Consider the following 23,650-nt stretch of genomic DNA (forward strand, 5'->3'; position numbering starts at 1 on the left):
CTTTAGATTTTACCATATTTTAAATTTCATTCAATTCAGCAAATGCCTTTACAAAATTTATTTGTTTAAAGATTTTACTTATTTATTTATAAAGAGAAGGAAGGGAGAGAGGGAGAGAAACACCAGTGTGTGGTTGCCTCTCATGAGCCCTTCATGGGGGACCTGGCTCACAACCCAGACATGTGCCCTGATGGGGAATCAAACCAGCAGCCCTTTGGTTCACAGGCACACACTCAATCCACTGAGCTACACCAGCCAGGGCAAGAATGTTTTCTTTTTACCTTTACAAAATTTAAAATAATAAACCCTGAAACTAATGCATTAATGAATAGCACCAGACATAAAATCTAATTGTATTTATAAAGGGTGAAACTGCTTATTTAATCATTTTCTCTACAGGGGGTGAGTTATGAAGGCAGAATAAGAACAAAAAAACCCCATCACATTAATAAATAAATCTATGGAATGTTAGAAAAAGTAATATTAAATCTGTATGTGTATAGAAATCAACTAAATCATATATACAGCTGTGAATCTGACAGAGTGGAATCACTGGATAAATATCTCCATACACACAATCATCTCACAAATGGAAGCACACTTTCTCTACATACTAAACTGTTTCTCTAGGACAAATCCATGAGAAAAAGCTTACACAATGACTTGATAGGGCAAAATACCACATTCAAAATGCCAACTGCAAAATCAACTCATTTTTTCAGCCCTTTTTATTGTTTTTCAGCTATGATTGTCCCCATTTTTTCCCCCATTGCTCTGCCCTGCCCTGTCAACCCCCCACTAGCAAAGACAATCCTCTGACACTGTTCCTGTCCAGGGGTCCTTTGTACATGTTCCCCTTCATTCCTCCATTATCCCTATCCCTCCTTCCCTCTGGTCCCTGTCAGTTTGTTCTTTATTTCCATGTCTCTGGTTCTTTTTTTGCTCATTTGTTTGTTTTGTTGATTACATTCCACTTATAGGTGAGATCATATAGCATTTGTCTTTCACTGACTGGCTTATTTCACTTAGCATAATGCTCTCCAGTTCCATCTATGCTGTCTCAAAGGGTAGGAGTTACTTCTTTCTTTCTGCTGCACAGTATTCCACTGTGTAAAAATACTACAGTTTTTTGATCCACACATTTACTGATGGGCACTTGGGCTGTTTCCAGCACTTGGCTATTGTGAATAGCGCTGCTATGAACACAGGGATGCTCAGGTTTTTTTGGATTGGTGTTTCAAGGATTCTTATGGTATAATCCCAGCAGTGGAATCTCTGGGTCAAAAGGCAGTTCCATTTTTAATTTTTGAGGAAACTCCACAGTTTCCCACAGTGGCTGCACCAGTCTGCATTCCCAATGGCAGTGCACCAGGGTTCTCTTTTCTCCATATCATCACCAGCGCTTGTTGTTTGTTGATTTGTTAATGATGGCTATTCTGACCGGTGTGAAGTGGTATCTCACTGTGGTTTTAATTTGCATTTTTCTGATGGCTAGTGATGTTAAGGATGTATAGACATCCTTTTTGTATGTCTATAGACCCTCTGTATGCCCTCCTCAGAGAAGTGTCTGTTCAGGTCCTTTGCCCATTTTTTAATTGGATTGTTTATCTCCTTTGTGTGAAGTTGTGTGAGTTCTTTGTATATTTTGGAGATCAGACCCTTGTCTGAGGCATCATTCATTGGCAAATATGTTTTCCCATGTGGCTGGTTCCCTTTTTATTTTGCTGATCTTTTCTTTAGCCATGTAGAAGCTTTTTAATTTGATATGGTCCCATTTGTTTATTCTTTCCTTAACACTTGAAAATGTTTAGGAGAAAAATTCTTTTAAAGTATGATCAGCAATACTTTTTGTATAGAATACACTTGCAGAGGAGCCCTTCATTATGGGTGGTGGACAGAATCTATCACTGTGACTACCTGCACGAGCAAAAAAGGCTGAGACAGAGATACGAATATTTACTAATATTCTTACTGTATCCCATAGACTGTACAAAGCGCCTTACATACATTATCCCCTATAACTTACAATACTCTATTGTAGGCACCAACATCCTCATTTAATATATGAGGAAACTGAGGTCTGAGAATGAAAGGCCACACAGGTAATAAGTGATAGGACTGGTAATAAAAGTCATACTTCTCTTTGACCCCACATGTGTACAATCTTTACCACCAAGAATGCAGCTCATGGACCAAATGCAGACTAGCTGAATGCAAGTGTATCTACCTGAGATATTTTAGCTGTACCAGGAAGTTACTTAATTAGAACATCAAGTGGCTTGAATACCAGAGTCATGTACACAAAACGCAGAGGTATCGTAAAATTTCTGGGCAACATCTGCATCCAACCAGCTCTGTGAAACTACATTCTTTTTAGGAAACTCTTGAAAGCTGAAAGCCATCATCACTGATACCCCAACACGCCGTGGAAGATATCTTGGGATTTTCAAAAAAGATGTCTATTAAAACCTTTGTTCTCACTGATGTACTGAAAAGTGTTCAGTAAGTGGACCACGACAACTAATTGGTTACATTTCTTACTGTAAAATTATCAAAATAATTCTAATGCCTTTGTGTTACTAATTTTTTTAATTCAAATTTTAATTGGCTAGCCAGCCTCTCAAAAACAAAAATAAAAAACAAGCACCCTATCACTCATTATTACCCAAGCGCTGGTTTGTTCCTCAGCATTCTACAGTGATGCCATGCCACATGAAAATGTGTCTCTTTATAGGTGTGGGAAGCTTTTTGTGGATAGGATGAATCATGGATTAAAAAGAGTCATGCATCTCACATCCAAATGTATTCCTGATCCAGTGGTGCCATCACTAAAAACCTTGCTTTCTCAGTTTTTACAATTAGCAGTCACGAGAGCTAAAGTGGTCAGTGCTCTGAGAGAACCAAGATCTTTTCCATACTTCATAGAATTCAAACCCAGAATATGGATAGCTTTGTGCGGAGACAATATAAAAGGTATGAACAGACTTTTAAGTCAGATAATCATTGGTCTAATGTGGCTCTGCCATTTCTCTGCTCTACAACTCCTGGTAATCTCCTGTTGTCTCATTTTTCTTTTCGGTAAAAAGCAAAGTATACATGCTCTGGCCAGGTGGCTCAGTTGGCTGGAGCATCATCTGTGCACCCAAGGGTTGCAGGTTTGATCCCCAGTCAGGGCACATACCTGGATAGCAGGTTTGATCTCCAGGTGGGGTACGTACCAAAGGCAACTGATGGATATTTCTCTCTCTCTGCACACCTCCTGCCTCTCTCTTTAAAATCAATAAACATATCCTTTATTGGTGAGGATTAAAAAAAGAAAGAAAAGTACATCAACTCAAATGGTGATTATGAAAATTCTATAAATTAATTTAGACTAGGATTTTTAAGCCCAGTACCTGTTACATGGTCAGTGCTCAGTAAATGCTACTGTTATCTAATTTATATCATCTTCACCATCATAACTTATTTTTATCTTGAACATGATGAAAAGCCTTAATCATGTCCATGTATTAGGAATAAATGAACACTCACAGTATTATAAGTAGTTTGAGAACAAGATTATAGACAAAAAGACTAATTAGGAAGTTACCACTATAATTGAGACTACAAAGATGTGGACTTCAACTTAGGAAATGACCAGTGAAGACAGAAAAGGAAGAACAGACTCAAAGAAATAATGGACTGGACTAGGAACTGTGTAGACACAGGAGAGAAGGAGAAAGAGATGACGACTCCCATGTCTGTGGGTAAATCTGTGTGGTGATGCCTTGAGACAAAAAAAGGTCAAATTTTGCCATGGAAGGTAATTTGGGGCGTGCTGCTCTTGAGACATCTGTTGGCACACCCAAGTAGAGATGTCTGTGTGGCAACTGGTTCTGAAGGTAGAGAGAGAGAGAGACCCAAAATAAAGACAGTAATTTGGTAACAGTCATCATCTGGGTGGTATATGAGCCAAGGTCATGGAAGAGCTTACCCAGAGACTGTGTAGAATGGGAGGAGGTGATAACCAACAACAGAAACCAAGAAAATACCAATGGTAAGTAATTTATAATGAAAAAGGAAAAGTAACCTAAGGTAGACAAGAAATTTTAGGAGACTAGTGTTATAGAAGTCAAGAATGGACAGTTTGAAGAGGTCAGGTAAATAAAGATTGATTTGTCAATGGACTTAGCTACCTAAAAGCTAAGGAAAAAGTACAGATTAAATATTTAAAGTACATCATGGATTTGCCCTTTATCAACATTTTCATATTACACAACCTTTATAACAATCTTTTCTATTAACAATCTTTTAACTTTAGCCCTGGCTGGTTAGCTCAGTGGATTGAGTGCTAGTCTGTGAACCAAAGGGATGTTGGTCTGATTCCCAGTCAGGGCACATGCCTCAGCTGTGGGCCAGATCACCAATTGGGAGAAACATCAACCTACTGATACTTCTCTTCCTCTCTTTCTTTCTCCCTTCCCCTCTCTATAAAAATAAATAAATATTTAAAAACATTATTTTAACTTTAGTAAGCCATCTGTTCATTATATTAATAAATCTTCTTTAAAGTTCATTTATGAAGTACCTTGGCCAGGTAGCTCAGCTAGGTGGAGCATCACGCACTGAAAGGTTGTTTGATCCCTGGCCAGGGAACCTACCTAGGTTGCAGGTGCGGTTCCCCTGTTGGGGCACATACAAGAGGCAACCAACCAATGTTTCTCTCACATCAATGTCTCTCTCTCTTTCTCTCTTGAATCGATAAACATACTTGAGGAAGAACTTGTTTTTAAAGTTCATTTATGAAGTATAATAGGGTTTTAACTTTCCTTGACATAGTCCACTGTTTTTTTTAAATAATTTTAAACGATACTTTTCAACTTTTTAAAATCCATGTAAAAGCACAAAATATTGATATCTACTGATAAATTCTCAACAGAATTAATCCTACATAGTTGTATATCAACTTCTATTTCCTCTTCCTCAAAGAAGTAATGTTATTTTATATGACAATAATGCACTTCTCCTGGCTGGTGTAGCTCAGTGGATTGAGCACGGGCTGAGAACCAAAGGACTGCGGTTCGATTCCCAGTCAGGGCACATGCCTGGGTTATAGGCCAATTCTCAGCAGGGGATATACAACAGGCAACCATACAGTGATATTTCTCTCCCTCTCCCCTTCCCCTCTAAAGATAAATAAATTTAAAATCTTAAAAAAATAATAATGCACTTCTTTGATATTAGTATATGGATAAGAATTGGTCATAAGCAAAACATGATATGCAACTTCGAGAGAAAAAGAAAAACAATGTTTGCTCTAGGGGACAACATCCCTCTTTGAAATCCAGTACCAAACGTCTCCAGGAGCAAAGAGTGCATGCCCTTTGAAACAATTAAGTGCCAATTTTCTGACCCAGAACTAAAGACTAGAAATGGTAGAAGGTAGGCGAGGAAAGACACCATTTATTAGCCACAGTAAAACTAGGTGAATATAACCTTGATAGAGCATAGCCCTTAAGGGAGAGAGGAAGGGGCTGCCACAAAGAGGAACAGCACCTCATTTTCCTGCCACTAAGGTGACAGCAGGTAGGGCAGACTGCCAAGTATGTCTCTGCTGGTCCCACGCCTAGACTCCTTCAAAAATATCAGGAAAGAGAGAAAAGCAAACACTCATGCCATGGTTTTAGCTATGCTCACCTGAAGACTAAAATAACTGATTTCCAAATTCCGAAAATATTTCTGAAAAAACAGTAGCCAATGAGGAAACACAAACTCCAAAATGGTACTGGATCATATATCACCTAAAATATTATTCTAAATTTAATAAACTGATTCTAAGACATAAAAAGTATTACATAGTCTGTAAATTATAATGCACAAGCTATCACCAATCTATCTTCAGGAAAAAAGATTACTTTTTTAAAAACCCAAGATAATCATAATTAGGTTTTGCTGAATTTCAATAAAACTTTCTTGAGATCGCTATATATTTAGTCTTGACAACTTTCAACTTCAAATATACACTTTAGTTTTTATTGTCTGTATTAAAAACAAAACCTTTATGAACCCCAATAAATAGAATGGCATTTATACAACTGGGAGGAAAAATTCAGGAAAAAGAATATGGTAAGCCAATTAAAGAAATACTTTTCTTTTTAAAGATTTTATTTATTTATCTTTAGAGAGGCAGGGATGGAGAGAGGGAGAGAAACATCAATGTATGGTGCCTCTCATGAGTCCCCCGCTGGGAACTGGCCTGCAACCCAGGCATGTGACCTGACTGGGAATCGAACCGCGATACTCTGGTTCGCAGGCCCACGCTCAATCCACTGAGCTACACCAGCCAGGGCGAAACGCTTATTTTTTTTTTAAACATTTTATTAATTTACTGTTAGAGAGAGAGGAAGGGAGGAAAAAAGACAGAGAAACATCAGTGTGAGGGAGAAACATCAATCAGTAGCCTCCCATATGTGCCTGCAGCCCAGGCACATACATGCCCTGACTGAGAATCGACCGGCAACCCTTTGCTTTCTGGGATGATGCCCAACCAACTGAGCCACACCAGTCAGGACAACATGTATCATTTTTAAAGAATTAAGTCACAACATGGGTTTTTAATATTGATGGCAAACAGATACTCATTGTTCAAAATAAAGCTGGAAGAACTTAAATATCAGTCCTTAACTATCTTTACTGTCAACCAATAATCTGTTAAATATTCTAGCTACCTTTATTCTCACAGCTACAAAAAAAGTCTGAAACTGTCCAGATTTATTCTCCAACAGACATTTTGGAATAAGAATTTTGTTAGTCCAATTCCTTGCCAACTCATAAGCTTAGGTTTCACTTTGAAAGACAATGTGAGATGTGATTACACATTCATGAAACCAACAAATTTCCAGTCTCATCAAAAGGTCAGCAACCTAGTAAGTGTGATTACTGTATTGTAATAAACATAATTTACGAACAATGAAACATCTGGGAACCATATAAAATCAAGCATCTAACCGAGGAAGCAGTAAAAGAAGAAAATGGAAGAGACACAAATTTGTGTTTAAAAAAATCTTTGATGTCTTTCTACTTAATTTTTTGAACTTAGAGAATAGTTTCAATAACTGGTTTTTAATGTCCTTGTCTGCTAATTCAAGCATCTGTGTCAGTTCTGAATTGGCTTTAACTATCTCCTCAGTGTTTGCCTAGTAATCTTTGACTTAATGCCAGAGATTGTGTTTATCTTCTTGAGTGCTAGATATTTTTGTATTCCTACAAATATTCTTGAGCTTTGTTTGGGGATAATTAAACTATGTCAAAATAATTCAAAGGATCACTTTTTTTGAGGTTTGCCTTTATGATTTATTAAGCAGGGCAGGATCAAGGCTCATTATACCCACTACTGAAGGACCTTCCTAAATGCTCTTCCCAATGTCCTGTGAATTATGTAAGTTTTTCCAGTCTGGTTTTTGGGACTAGGCACCAGATAGGCACCAAGTACTATTAACTAATTCTTTTGGATGTTTTCTTCCTCCTGCCTCAGATAGCCTCACACATATTATCATTCAAGAGAAACCCTCTGCAGATTTCTGGGATTCTCTCTGTACAACTCTCTCCTCTCTGGTACTGGGTTTTGTGGGCTCTGTCTGGGCCTCACCAGACTTTCAACTCTGTCCCTTCAACTCAAAGAGCCTACCAGAGTCTTCCTGGGTTCCCCTCTTCCCTACAATGCTGCCAGGAAAGTTTATCAAGGCAGAATTTTGGGATAATCACAGGGCTCTCACTTCATTTGTTTCCTATCTATCGAGGCTCACTTGTCTCCTTTGCTTGATGTCCAATGTCTTAAAAATTGTTATTTCAGTTATTTTTGTCTGATTTTTGTTGTGTCAGGTGGGAGAGTAAATCTAGTCCCTGTTACTCCATCCTGGGCAGATACAGAAGTCCACTCCCTTTTTGGGGAAGCACTGCCAGAGGGAAAGTTCTCTGTTCCACTTTGCATTCAGCATCCAAATGAACCTCCACTGTAGAACCTACTTATTGCCTTTCCATTACTCCCCTTGTTGGGAGAGTTTTGGAACTCATTTTTTGGATCCAAGGCCATTTCTACCCTGCAGAAAGACATTGGTTTCTTCTGTTCAAGCCAGGCCTATATGCCACACTCCAGCTAAGCCATCCTAGAACCACCACACCCAACTTTCTGAAATGAAGTACAGTACTTGTTTGGATTAGTTCAGACAGTCACTTACTGAGGTTCAGGAGTTTAGCAGGCTATTCTCTAGAACACAAACTTGTCAATTACTACTAAAAATATACCACAAGATCTCAAATCTGTCACACTTTTCTCTAAAAGGTTTTCTAAAATTAGTTTATTTTTAATATATTTTATTGATTATGCTATTACAATTGTCCCATTTTTCCCTCCTTTATCCCCCTCCACCTTGTACCACCCCTTCCACCAGCATTCCCCCACCTCATGTCCATGGGTCATACAGACAAGCTCTTTGGCTTCTCCATTTCCTATACTATTCTTAACCTCCCCCTATTCTGTACCTACCAGCTATGCTGCTTATTTCCTGTACCTTTTCCCTCATCCTCCCCACTCCCACTCTCCACTGAGAACCCCCATGTGATCTCCATTTCTGTGACTCTGTTCCTGTTCTAGTTGTTTCCTTGGTTTCTTTTTTTCTTTTAGGTTCATTTCTTGATAGTTATGACTTTGTTGTCATTTTAATGTTCATATTTTTTATCATCTTCTTTTTCTTAGATAAGTTCCTTTAACATTTCATATAATAATGGGTTGGTGATGATGAACTCCTTTAACTTGACCTTATCTGGGGAGCACTCTATGTGCCCTTCCATTCTAAATGATAGCCTTGCTGGATAGAGTAATCTAAGTTGTAGGTCCTTGTTTTTCATGACTTTGAATACTTCTTGCCAGTCCTTCTTGCCTGCAAGTTTTCTTTTGAGAAATCAGCTGAGAGTCATATGGGGACTTCTTTGTAGGTAACTGTCTCCTTTTTTCTTGCTGCTTTTAAGATTCTCTGCTTATCTTTAATTTTAGGTAATGTAATTATGATGTGCCTTGATGTGTACTTCCTTGGGTCCAACTTCTTTGGGACTCTCTGGGCTTCTGGGACTTTCTAGAAGTCTATTTCCTTAAACAGACTGAAAAAGTTCTCCATTATTTTTTTAAAATAAGTTTTCAGCCCTGGCTGGTGTAGCTCAGTGGATTGAGCAGGGGCCTGCGAACCAAAAGATCACGGTTTGCTTCCCAGTCAGGGCACATGCCTGGGTTGCAGGCCAGTTCCCAGCAGGGGCCAGTTCCCAGCAGGGGTCGCATGAGAAGTAACCATACATTGGTATTTCTCTCCTTCCCTTCCCTTCTAAAGATAAATAAATAAAATCTAAAAAAAAATAATAAAATAAGTTTTCAATTTCTTGCTCTTCCTCTCCTCCTTTTGACAACCCTATGATTCATTCAGACATTGGAACATTTAAAGCTGTCCCAGAGGTTCCTAGGCCTCTCCTCATTTTTTTGAATTGTTTCTTCATTCTGTTCTGGTTGACTGTGTATTTCTTCTTTCTGCTCCAAATCATTGATTTGAGTCTTGGTTTCCTTTCCTTCAATGTTGGTTTCCGGTATATTTTTCTTTACTTCATTTTGCATAGCCTTTACTTTTTCCTCTATTTTGCCACCATACTCAACCATTTCTGTGAGCATCCTGATTACCAGTATTTTGAACTATGCATCTGATAGGTTGGCTATCTCTTCATCACTTAGTTCTGTTTTTGGAGCTTTGATCTGTTCTTTCATTTGGACCGTATTGCTTTTTTGGCATGCCTATTAGGTTGTATGGGATGGAGCCTTAGGTATTTCCCATGGTGGAGCAACCCAGGTCACTTCACTGTGGTGCTGTATGTGGGGGAGGGGTCCAAGAGGGAACAATGCTGCTTGTTCAGCTCTCTGCCAGCTTTCAGGCACCTCTACCATTACGAACAAGCAAATTGGGCACTTCTGGTGCTGACTCCTGGGTGGGTGGGTTTGTGTATGTTCTAGGACTCTGTGGGTCTCTCCAATGAACTCTCCTGTGAGGCTGGGAGTCTCCTCCAAAGCCGCAACCCCCACAGATTTTTATAGCTAGAGGTCCTGAGGCTTTCTTTTCCCATGCTGGAAACCTAGGCTGTGCAGCCTGTCTGGCTCCCCAGTTGTTCCTCCCAGTTTATCCACATGCAAATGTGTGACTGCCTGCTCCACCAGCCGCCACCTTGTCGTGAGTCCTCGCCACCCTGGCTGTCCATCTTCACCCCTCCTATCAGTCTGAATGAATGTTTCTTCTTTAACTTCTTGGTTGTTGGACTACCATACAGTTCGATTTTCTGGCAGTTCTGGTTATTTTTTGCTGTTAAAAATGTTGTCCTTCTTTTGGTTATTCGAGGAGACAAAGTGTATCTACCTACACCTCCATCTTGGCTGGAAGTCCTATCTAAACTCAGTTTATAATCCTCATGTGACCAAAATAAATAAATAAGTAAAAGCAAACACAAATAGAAAGAGCACAGTTCCTTCGCATTAGCTGTAACATATAAAGCAAAAATTTTTTTCTCCAATTATGCATGAGCACTAAATCTCATCCGTATATGCAGTGACCCCCATTTATGAGAGCGTTTCTAAGTTATAATTAAGCAGAACTACTAAAATCACACTGTTCACGATACAACTATTTGCAGAAAAATTCTGATAGTAAGGTGCATATAAGAGGGAAAAACAAAGAATCAAGAAGTTTCAAAATAAGAAACATTTTCATTAAATCGTATATTTATGTCTGATTTTAAGTACAATATAATTATTGTGAGAGAATTTCAATAAGCATTCTAAGTAATATTATGATGGTACCAGAAAGATGGAGATTTAGAAGTCTGAGACTCTATATTTCTTTTTAGTTCTACTTCATTCTCCTACATTTTTCTATTTTTTATGATTCAGGGTCTTTGCACCTATTGTTCCTTCTGCTTGAAACTGTATAATCCTAGATCCTTATCTGGCTGTCTTCTTGCGCAGGTCTTAGTTCTCATGTATTTTCTCAGAAGGGCTTTTCCTGTTCACCCTAGTCAAAGCAGCCCTCCCCCCACCATACCACTATACCATTATCCCCCTTTATTTTCTTCAAAGTCTACATAATTATCTGAACTTATCCTTTATAAATTACACATTTCATCATCTATTTTCTCCCACACCCTGTGACTAAAAATGTGAACTGATATCCAAATCTCATGTCCACATTTCTAACTGCTACCTAGGCAAACCCATGTAAATGGTTTTAGGTTCTTCATTTTGGTTCATATTCTGAGTATTTTTTCCTACTTGATGAAAAATACATTTCCTGTTGCTTATAGAAGCCTATTGTAGGGATCCTTGGGTCAGACTTGGATGATTAATCATCTTCTGAACCATCTGACAACTTAGCCACTGGCATTAGCACTTGTCTTCTGCCTATAGCTATATTCTATCCACTATTTTATGTTTTACTTTTTATCAAGGCAGTATCTATTCCTGTCCACAAAAGGTATTGGTAATAGCAATGTTACTTTATATGCACAAGAGTTTTCAGAAAAGCTATTTACAGGTACTTTCCCCTACAACTATATAGTTTAATATATGTCACTTTCATTAGATAACCAGCTGAAGAAGGATACCCTTAATGCAGAAATGGTTTAAACCATCTGTTCAAGTGTTTTTCAAGGGTAGATAATGCTATTGGACTTTTCCCTAGGAATATATGTGAGAATCACTGCCATTGTAAGCCACCATTACTGTTGGGAATGGGTCATGTACCCACTACTGAATGTATTATAAAATATTATATCTCTGTTCAACAACTAAAGATGCACTGATATCAACATCTGGGCCCGCTCTCAGGAGACCAGCCTCTGGCATTTAAACCTTCTTCTCACCATCATTTACCGCCCTGCCTCACTTGTGACTTAGAAAGGCTCTATTTCCCTGCGCAGGTCTCTGAGGCAATGCACATTTAAGAAAATAGGCATCAGGCTTCTGGTCAAGATGGAGGTGTAGGTAGACACGGGTCAGCTCCTCACACAACCACAGAAAGTATTACAACCAAACCTCAAAGCAAAACAGCCAGAATTGTCAGAAAATCAAACTGTATGGAAGTCTGACAACCAAGGACTTAAAGAAGCAACATTCATCCAGACAGGTAGGAGGGGTAGAGAGGCAAGGAGACGCAGTGTGGCAAGGAGAGGCAGTGGTTGTGGCAGCAGAATGGGTGTTCCCACATTTATGTGTGGTGGATAAAAATTGGGAGGGATACCTTGGGAGCAAGCAATCCAAGCCCCAGATCAAATCACACAACCCAAGCTTCTAGCACTGGGAAGATAAACCTCCATAACTTCTGGCTGTAAAAATCAGTAGGGTGTCCTCTTAGTTTGCTTTTGTTTTAGGTTCTTAATAACTGTGAGTTTGCTGTCCTTTCACAGTTCATATTTTTTATCTTCTGTTTCTTAAACAAGTCCCTTTAACATTTCATATAATAAGGGCTTGGTGATGATGAACTCCTTGAATTTGATCTTATTTGAGAAGCACTTTATCTGTCCTTCCATTCTAAATGAAAGTTTTGCTGGATAGATCAGGAGCAGAACCATAGAAATGAAGATCTCATGGAGGGTTAGCAACAGGGGAGTGGGAGGAGGAGAAGGGGGGAGAAGGTACAGAAAATAAGTAGCATAGACGGTAGGTAGAAAATAGGAAGAGGGCAAGAATAGTATGGGAAATATAGACTCTAAAGAACTTAAGACACATGGTCATAAACTAAAGGGGGGGAAATGGTGGGGGTGGGGGGTACAGGGTGGAGGGGAATGAAGGAGGGGAATAGAACTGTAATGGCATAATCAATAAAATAAAAATTTAAAAAAAAGAAAAGAAAAAAAAACAGTAGGGTTTGGGGCAGTGGAAGAGACTGCTAGATTTTCAAGAGACTCCACTTACAGGGACTGCACAGTCTTAGAATGTACACAAACCCACCCACTCTGGGACTCACCACCAGGGCAATAGCTGGAAGGAATAGCATATGGGTAGTGGGTGAAGTGACTGGAAATGAGTAAGTACCAGGCAAACCTCCAGAAACCAGGCAGTGAGTGGCATAGTCCCCTCTCTGAAACCTTCCCCCACACAGAGCCATGAAGTGGAGAAACAGGTTGCCCCACCCTGGCTATTACCTAAGGCTCCACCCCGCACAATTTAAAGGGTGCCTTTCCTACAATAGGCCACACTACTAATACTTCTATGTATTAGTTCTATCTAATACATAGAAACAAACACTAAGAGGCTGCCAAAATGAGGAGATGAAAAAATATGGCCCAAATGAAAGAACAGAACAAAACCCTAGAAAATGAACTAGTCAGAAATAGTCAACCTATCACATGCATAGTTCAAAACACTGGTGATCAGAATGCTCAAAGAACTCCTTAAGTACAACAACATAAAGGAAGAAATGAAGGCCACATTAATTGAGATAAAGAAAAATCTACAGGGAACCAACAGTGAAGGGGAGGAAGCCGGGATTCAAGTCAATGGTTTAGAACACAAGGAAGAAATAATCATTCAACCAGAACAATAAGAAGGAACAAGAATTTTAAAAAACAAGGATAGTACAAGAAGCCCCTGGAACATCTCAAAATGTACCAACATCTGAATCATAGGAATGGCAGAAAAGATGAGAAAGAGCAAGAAATTAGAAATTTACTGGAAAAGAAAATGAAAGAAATGTCCTTAATTTGGCAAAGGAAAGAGACATACAAGTCCAGGAAGCACAGAAAGTCCAAAACATGTTTGACCCAAAGAGGAACACAGCAAGACACATCATAATTAAAATGCCAATGGTTAAACATAAAGAGAGAATCTTAAAAGCAGCAAGACAAGAGGAGACAGTTACCTACAAAGGAGTTCCCATAAGACTATTAGGTGATTTCTCAAAAGAAACCTTGCAGGCAAGAAGGGACTGGCAAGAAGTATTCAAAGTCATGAAAAACAAGGACCTACACCTTAGATTACTCTAGTCAGCAAAGCTTTCATTTAGAATGGAAGGGCAGATAAAGTGCTCCCCAGACAAGGCAAAGTTAAAGGAGTTCATTATCACCAAGCCATTATTACATGAAATGTTAAAGGGACTAATCTAAGAAAAAGATCTAAACTAGGAACATTAAAATGGCAACAAATGCACAACTATCAGCAAATAAAATGTAAAAAAAAAACAAACTAGCAAACAGAACAAGAACAGAATCATAGAATCCTATATATGGAGAGCATTTGGAGAGTTATCATCTGGGAGGGGGAAGGGAAAGGATAGGGGAAATGGTGCAGGGATTAAGAAACATAATTGGAGATACAAAACAGATAGGAGAGATGTTAAGAATAGTAAAGGAAATGGAGAAGCCAAAAAACTTATCTGCACGACTCACAGACATGAGCTAAAGGGAGGACTGCTGGAGGAAAGAGGGATATCAGGTGGAGGGGTGCAAAGAGGAAAAAAAAGGGACAATTGTAATAGCATAATCAATAAAATATATTTTAAAAAAATCTAGGACTGATTCAGTTTGTTTCAATTCAAAACTCAAAAGAAGACAAGTTTGCAGGTAGGGGCAGAGGGTAAGGGTCTACAAATTTGGCACTGATGCTGGCCTCTAAACATCCAGATGATTTCATGTAACTCAACTGCCTCCTCAACTCCAGTAATTGCTACCCTGCCCACTCCCCAGGCTCCAGTGGGAGCTGAATGAGAAAATGCACTGGAACCTATAGTAAAAACTACATCAGAGGTGTGTGAGAAATTATCCTTCGTCCCCCTGTTCTCTCCATCCCCATCCTACTGTCTGCCCAGATTTTCTGGAAAGCTACAGAGTGTGCAGACATTGTAAACAGCACTCGCCCCACACCTGTGCCCCCGCCATATATAGCCAACATTTTGTTCACATGTTATCTTCTCAGAGCAAGAAAAGGAAAATCACTCATTTAGTTTGTAGGGCATCTTGTTAAAAATGAAGCAGGTTTATTTTTAAGCAACTCTTCTCTTGTGGATCAGATAAAAAGTTTAATTTTTAGCACAATTATATAAATACCTAGGCACAGAATTTTAATATGTATTATATGAGAATTGATTCTTTAGACAACTAATTTGTGAAATGCTGAGTCAAACAAATTTCTTTACAGAAATTCTTAGAACCCTTAATACACTGACATACACTGCCTCCATGAGGCAAATATAGGAGGAAAGTATTTATGAAACTTCATTGATCATGGAAATGTTTTATCAGTGGCTATCTTCTCAGTCTAGCATTCCACATGAAATACTTCAGGGAATATTGCAGATCTTTAAAAAGTTTGTTAATTCAATTTTATGTTTATTAAAATAATACATATACATTCCTTTAGCAAATAGTACTCACACAGGTTTATTTATGATAATTAGTCCCTTGCCTAGATCTCTCCACCTTTTCTGTCCATTCACAAGCAGCCATATTCAATTCTTTCAATTATTTCTTCTGGTATTTACCTCCATTATTTCTAAATAATATGCCAATACTAATATTAATTCATTTTTAATTTTACATATTAGTCACTGATTTCCTGCTGTGAGAGATGAGGCTCTACCTAACCCTCAATACAAACAGACTTCCTTTCCCCTATCTTCCCAATAAGTTATATTACAATTCTGGCATCAATCCACATTTTATATTTAATTATTAGTTATATAAATATTGTTTTCAACTGAACAATGCAGTATATTTCTTTTCTTATAAACCTGAGTTTTCCCTTTGTGTTAACAGTTGCCTGGTTTGCTTTTAAAAAAATATACCTATCACTAATTCATCATAAAACTGTCCGTCAGAGCTTATAAAACTCCTCTCACTATGGTCAAGCATATGAGACATTAGCCTCATTTTTTTCCCCCTTGGAAACACTGCTCATGGAATTTTCCAGAAGTCTCCCTGTTTTCAGTATGACTGCTCTCCAGGACTGCTAAAAGTTCTCTCCACCATCATTCTGGAAATTCCCTTTGTTTCTTTTCTAAAATGGACTGACCCTCTTAGAGCGATTCATCTCTTTTCTGTGTTTGTCTTTCCTCCTCCTTGTTTGTAGGGCATATCCTCCATCAGTTTCCTGATAAAGTGTGCACATGAGCTAAATTTGAGCCCTCTTTGCCTGGAAACAGTTATTTCCTCACACTTGATGCAAACTTTATTAAGTATTTAAAATGTAAAATAAAGTATCATATTCTACTTCCAGTGTTGCTGAAAAGTTGAAGTTCTTTTGATCTCTAATCTTTAATATAAGACTTTTCTAAATGCTTTTTAAAATTTTTATTCCCCGTGTAGTAAAATTTACAAAAATATGTATTGACAATGGATCTTTTTCCACTGATTTTTCCAAGTACTTGGCAGGTCCTTTCACAATTTTTCACGTTCTTCTGTTCTAAACAATTTTCCTGTATTATCTCTTTAATATATTTGCCTCTTTTTCTTTCTTTCTGAACTCCTAGTAATCAGATAAGGGACTTAAGAATTAATTATCTAATTTTCTTAACATTCTTAGCTTTTCTCAGTCTTTTTGTTCTCTTATATAACTACTTAACACTATCTTCCAATGCTCCAGTTGAAGTTTTCTCTACTTCTGCTATCACATATTTTATTTCTAAGAGCTCTTTCTTGCTAATTATTCTTTTTCTATAGAATCCTGTCCATGACTCATAAATGCAAGATGGCTAATGTATCTGAGGCTCTTAATTTAAAAATTTAAGTTTTCATTTGCTCTCCTCATAGCTTTTCATTTCTCTGTGGGGGTATATATATATTAGTTTATTTTCTATTTATTTTGGTCCCTTTCATGTTAGAAAGTTCCCTCAACTGGATATTCTTCCTTAGCTGTTCATTCATGATTAGAAGTCATGTGCAGAGGTGGGGGGGCTCATCATCAGAAGGTGTTAAGATGGAGACCCAGCTGTTTCATCAGAGAACACTACAAATATCCATACTTGCAGGTATTTTCTCCTGGGCTGGTCAGTGTCTCAGAAGAGCCCTCCAAAATTCTGTGCAGGGACGTAAGTTTGGTTGCCAGAGTTCTGGGAGCCAGTGAAGAAGGAGGCCTAAAGAGCTTCGCTGTTTGATATGTGCCTTTCGCTTAATTCCTCTGTTTTCAACATAGTGGTAGCTCTAACTTCTCTCAAATGTGTCCAGACTCTTCAAGTCTGGTGCCTCTCGGGTGCAACCTGTCACTTAATGAGGTAGGATTTGGGGTAATGAAGTGGCTGAACATAGGTCAGGAGGGCTAACTTCTCCATGTATGTTCTCTCCACGCATATACTTTTAACACCTATTACCCTTCAGGTTCACGGTATGCTTTCAAATCCTGAACCTTTCTAGGACATGTCAGCATGCTGCATGTCCTGGTCCCATTACAGGCACCCGAGTCTCAGCTTAGACTGCAGCCTCCTCTGCTCTGCTAAGTCAGCTACCACTCATTGTCCACCTTCTCTATTCCAAAATAGTTGATGGTATTTACTCTTCTAGTCTTTTCGTGTTTGTGAATTATGACTTCTTTTTTAAATATTGTAATTGCTTGATTGATCTAGATGGGTTTAGGTACTTCTCCTCTGCATTCTCTAAAGGACATGCTATTGATTTTAGAAACAGGGGAGGGAGAGAGAGAGAGTGGGAGAAAAACACCAATGTAAGAGAGAAACACTGATGTTGCCTCTCACACACACCCTAAATGGGGACTGAACCTGCAACCCAGGCATATGCCCTGACTGGGAATTGAACCTGTGACCTTCTGGTTTATGGGATGACGCTCCAACCAACTGAGCCACACCAGCCAGGGTATGAATTATAACTTTTTAAAAGTTCTTTATTATAAATTCAGTAGGGCTTCAGTGAAGATAAATGGCTGTGTTCAATCCACTGTGTTAAATGAAAGCTTTGTATTAATCAAAATCTGGTGTCATTACACTAACCATCACCATATTCCCAGTTTTGATACCTCAAGATTGAGTAGAAATAACCAAGAAAGCACTTAAAATGTAAATAAGACATCTTTGAATAGTAAATGTTCTACATGACTTATTATTTGAAACATACTTTTTGATCAATCTACACTTGACTAAATAAAACTGCTCCACTCTCTCAGTGCTGTCGACTCAAATTATTTCTACTACAACCAATTATCAGTCAGCCATACATATGTAGTCACACATGTGTGTAGCTTGACTAAATCAATTGCTTCCAAAAGTATCTTTGAAAAAAGATACTTCATCCTTACACATGCTGAATAAAATAGGTTAAGAGTTTCAGAAAAAATTACACCTTACAAATGGTGTTAAGCAATGTTTTCATATTCAGTATTTCTACTATTTGTATTTAGAAAGGCAAGTTAACTAGAATTGAGAATTACTAGTGATTAGTGAGCTAAATGGGTCTGCTTTCATTTGGCCCCTAAAAAACACCAAATAAATAAAGCCTGTCTCTTATCTTCCATAACCCTGCAAGAAAGTCCCATTATCTGTTTTACAGATAAGAAAGCCAAAGATAGGTCACTTGCAAAAGGTCATATAGGTAGCAAGCAGCTGAGAAGAAATTCAAGCTTAGATCTGCAAAGGCTCTTCATAATAACTAAAACAAATTATATTTGTTAATAATTTTGAATTAAATCAGTAGTAAGCATTTCAGGATATAAATATGACTTCAGTTTAAATCACAAGTCTAATATCTTACTAGATAATTGGATGCAAAATACTTTGGCATTTACTAATAAATATTTATTTTATAAAGATGCGATGAGAAAGCAAGTATTAACTCTCCAATGATGAATACCAGGACTCCACATTTGAAACATTCTTCCCAGGTGATTCTTATGTCTCATCAACATTTAAGACCCATCCCTAGGGACACATGGACCTGACTGAGAACTTGAGAACACTCGGTTTTCGTCTCTTCCCCTTGGCATTATTCTAAAAAACTTTATCATTGTGATAATGTACAATGCCTACATTTTAATTTCACTTTTTTACCTCCTATGCATCAGTGCCCAGCACTTCCTGTCAGCAATCCACTCCTCCTGTCATACTCTAGACCCAGAACTACTCAATTTATCAATCACCTTGAAATCAAAAGTATACTCTGCCAAATACACCTTATACCTCTCCCAACAAATTGGCTCTCCAGCCTCCGCCAGACTCTAATCTCATGACGTGTATTCATTCTTTCACCTATCAACTGCCCTCTGTTTCCTGCTAGCCCAGCTGACAGTCTCGGGCACTCTCACCGGCTGCTGTGGACCTCCCCACGGACTTCAGAGGACCCACCCCGCACCTTCCAGCCCTGCCCAAGATGCCGCTGCACAAGCCGGCATGCCAGTCAGTTCAGCAGGCTGTTACTCTCAGACCTCTTTCCTTCTCAGCTCCTGGCAGCCTAGTGATGATAATCTCTATAATCACTTAACACTTACAGAACACTTACTTGCATTTGATAACAATGATCTCATTTAATCCCCACAACAACTCTGTGAGGTGGGTACATTATTACCCTCAGCATAAACTAGAAATACTGAGGCTAAAACCAATTAAGTAAGTTTGCCAATGGCCTCACAGCCAGTATGTGACACAACTGAGATTCACATCCATCTAGCTAACCCCTTTCCACAGCCTAGGCTCAGGTCCCTTTTCCTCCCGCTCCTATAATAAAAAAGGAGAAAAGAAAGAAAAGGGGAAAAGTAGCTCAGGCATTTGCCACTTGGAGAAAACAAAGTCAAGGCAACTATGTTCTGGGAAAGCTTTGCCCACTACTCTGCTCTCCTCCACTTTTTCCTCTACCCTTAGTTTTTAGAACTCATCTTCATAAAATGGCAACAGATAATGAATGGGACAAAAATACATATATTCCGCTTTAGAAAGTTTATTAATAGACTGTATGTTTGAATCATTTGTCTTTAATTTGTAAGTCCAAACTTACAAATAACAGCATGTAAGTACTCCAAAAAACTCTGAAATTAAAAATTAATATTGTGGCCAACTTTTCAAACTTACCTCTTATTTTTCTTGTAATTTTCCAGTTGTTGGGACTGCATATGTTTGTGTCTTTCTAATTCACACTGTGCACATAAATCCTCCAGATTCAGCAGGTGATTTTCTACCTCCTCAAAACTAGTTTCTAAATGCGCTGAAAGCATATAAGATCAAAAGAACAAACGTCAAAAATTGGAATCCTTGATCATGAAAAGACAAAATATCCAAAAGTTTAAACTGTTGATATTGTTTTGTATTTATTTAATATTTTTAAACCTTCCTGAAGCAAAATAAAACATACTCACCAACATTAAAACAAACTTCAAATTATCTTTTTGGAGCTTATTTCTATATTTTAAATATTTTCAAGATGTAACTTTCCATAATACTTTATTTTTTAAATATATTTTATTGATTATGCTATTACAGTTGTCCCATTTCCCCCCTTCACTCTCCTCCACCCTGCACACGCCCTCCTGCCCACATTCTCCCCTTTAGTTCATGTCCAGGTGTCATACTAGTAAGATTTTTTAGCTTCTACATTTCCCATACTATCCTTACCCTCCCCCTGTCTATTTTCTACCTACCATCCATGCTACTTATTCTTTGTACCTTTTCCCCATCTCTCACCCTCCCATTCCCCTGTTGCTAACCCTTCATGTGACCTCCATTTCTGTGGTTCTGATCCTGTTCTAGTTGTTTGCTTAGTTTGTTTTTGCTTTAGGTGTGGTTGTTAATAACTGTGAGTTTGCTATCATTTCACTGTTCATCCTTTTTATCTTCTTTTTCTTAGATAAGCCCCTTTAACATTTCATATAATAAGGACTTGGTGATGATAAACTCCTTGAACTTGACCTTATCTGAGAAGCACTTTATCTGCCCTTCCATTCTAAATTAAAGCTTTGCTGGATAGAGCAATCTTGGATGTGGGTCCTTGGATTTCATGACTTGGAATCCTTTCCAGCCCCTTCTTGCTTGTAAGGTCTCTTTTGAGAAATCAGCTGACAGTCTGATGGGAACTTCTTTGTAGGTAACTCTCTCCTTATCTCTTGCTGCTTCTAGGATTCCCTCATCTTTAATCTGGGTAATGTAATGATGATGTGCCTTGGCGTGTTCCTCCTTGGGTCCAACTTCTTTGGGACTCTCTGAGCTTCCGGGACTTCCTGGAAGTCTATTTCCTTTGCCAGATTGGGGAAGTTCTCCTTTATTATTTGTTCCAGTAACTTTTCCACTTATTGCTCTTCCTCTTGTCTTTCTGGCACCCCTATAATTCAGATGTTGGAACATTTAAAAAATGTCCTGAAGGTTCCTAAGCCTCTCCTCATTTTCTTGAATTCTTGTTTGTTCATCGTTTTCTGATGTGGCCTCTGGTGAAAATGAGTTTGGCATCCCTGGTGTACACAAATCTTCAAGCAACTGTAGAGATGTACAAATACCAGTACTCGGTAAGCACAGTCAGTGGTTGGCAGGACAGCTCTGTCCACCAATCAACTAGTCTTTCACTACTCTAGCCTTTAGGCCACAGAACTTTGTAGCTGTATTGGAATGTGGAGGTCATTTAGTCAAATCCTTCACTTAAAAGATTCAAGACCAAAGCCAGCAGAAATTAATTCAGTGCCTTGCCCAAGGTCAAGCAAGTTAAAGTAAAGGCAGTCAGAAATCAAAACTGAGCCCCTCCTACACTATACTACAATGATTTCCAATTGATAGGGTGCTAAGTAAACCGAGACTTCACAGTTGTAGGGATGAAGACTGGTTTTCTTGGGCAACAGAAAAATTATAGAGGTCAAAGATTTTAGAACTCAAACGGCATCATGGCTATTTACCTAACAACACCACATGTGCAGACGCTGGGATACAAAGATGAGAAAGAGCCTTGGTCTAAAGAGCTTCAAGTAGAGGGGAGGCATATATCAATGACAACACAGTAGTTAGAAGACCTAGGCACCAGGTGCTGTGGGAACACAAGGAGCTACATCTAACAGATGAGGGAGGAAGGAGGAGAGGCTCAACATGAGATCTGACTCCTAAGTCTAGAAGTCACAGCCATACGGAAGGGAAAGGGGCAGCCACGAAGAAGCTGGCTATGCAGCTTTCTAGTCTCAGTTTCACTTAAGCAGCTGCAATACAATTACAATTGGAGCTGCGGCTCCAATTCTTTCATTTATCCATTGGATTTTCATATGACTTTCTAAATTAACTTTTCTAGCATCTAAATTACAAACAAACTCCTCAAAGTTTAACTTAAAATTGTGTTAAGATACAAATTCTGGCCTGTTTTTTCTTTAAAAATTTTTTTAAAAATCCTCCCTTAAGGATATGTTTATTGATTTTAGAAAGGAAGAGGCATGGGGGGGGGGCAGAGATCAATTAATTGTCTGTCATAGGTGCCCCGACTGGGGCTCAAACCCACAACCCATGTATGTGCCCTAACCAGGGATCAAACTGCAACCATTTGATGCATGAGACAAAGCTACAACCAACTAAGCCTCTTTTTAATTAACCTTTGTTTGCTCAAAAGGTTAATTAAATCTAGAAACACTCACACCTTCTATTATCTTAAAATTTTAACTCTACTAAATATCTATGCTCATAAAACTCCCTCTCCTCTTTAGGAGGGTCTAGATGCAGGGGTGCCAACCTGCAATCCAGGAGGGCTATGAATGCAGCCCAATACGAAATCATAAATCTACTTAAAACCTTTTTTTTTTGCTCATCAGTTTCTGCTGGTCTTTGTGAATTTAATGTGTGGCCGAAGACAGCTCTTCTTCTTCCAGTGCGGTCCAGCAATACCAAAAGGTTGGGCACCTCTGGTAGAGCCTACAGACAGGGATTTTTTGAGGGAGGAAGAATAAAATTTTATTGAAAAGCAAAATGTGATGACGAATAGTTTAGCACTCCTCTTCAAAGACACTAGGTAAGTACCTTCAAAGGTACTGACTTGCATCATACTGATGTATCACTGTAAACCACTGGTAAGTCTGCAAAAGGCTGGTAATAATGTAGTTCATAACAGTTTCGAATATATCTTCAGGGGCCACATAAAACAGCTCCATATTTGATTATAGCAAGCCTAACCTAAAACAATTTGCAAAATCTACGTTGTAATCTACTAAAACATGTAACTAAGATTAAAAAAAATAATTATAGATAACTTCCCTTTCTATTTTTTAAAATTTATTTATTTATTAATTTATTTTTAGAAAGATAGAGGAAGGGACGGAGAAATAGAAACATCAATGTGTACTTGCCTCTCACATGGCCCCCACTGGGGGGCGTAGCCTGCAACCCAGCCATGTGCCCTGACTGGGAATCGAACCAGTGACCCTTTGGTTCGCAGCCTGTGCTCAATCCACTGAGCTACACCAGCCAGGGCAATAGTAACTAAGATTTTTAAAAATGTCATGAATGGTATGTAACAAGTTTACTGTGGGGGCGGGGGCACAAGAAAAATTATGTGATTACACTAGTTGCTACTAAGGGTTTTTTTTTTATGTTAAAAGGACTGAGATTGAGCCTGGAAGGTAGTCCCACTGGCCCTAAGGAAGCAATATTCAGCTCATTCTGTCAACATTGGTTTGACAGGGTCTTAAAAGAGCCTAGCTAGCAGG

General features: G+C 38.6%; 1 protein-coding gene across 4 annotated transcripts in view; it reads right to left on the reverse strand.

The window, feature by feature from the left end:
• DTNBP1 (dystrobrevin binding protein 1) overlaps positions 1–23,650 on the reverse strand; it is a 177,172-nt gene that overhangs the window by 94,971 nt on the left and 58,551 nt on the right. For all 4 annotated transcript variants that reach the window (XM_053668214.1, XM_037147923.2, XM_037147924.2 and 1 more), the window contains one exon: positions 20,061–20,193. In XM_053668214.1, coding sequence (XP_053524189.1) covers positions 20,061–20,193 — 133 coding nt within the window. The remainder of the gene's footprint in view (positions 1–20,060; positions 20,194–23,650) is intronic.

This window comes from Artibeus jamaicensis, unplaced genomic scaffold, assembly GCF_021234435.1.
Source record: "Artibeus jamaicensis isolate MK-2021 breed Jamaican fruit bat unplaced genomic scaffold, CSHL_Jam_final contig_482, whole genome shotgun sequence".
Lineage (NCBI taxonomy): Eukaryota > Metazoa > Chordata > Mammalia > Chiroptera > Phyllostomidae > Artibeus > Artibeus jamaicensis.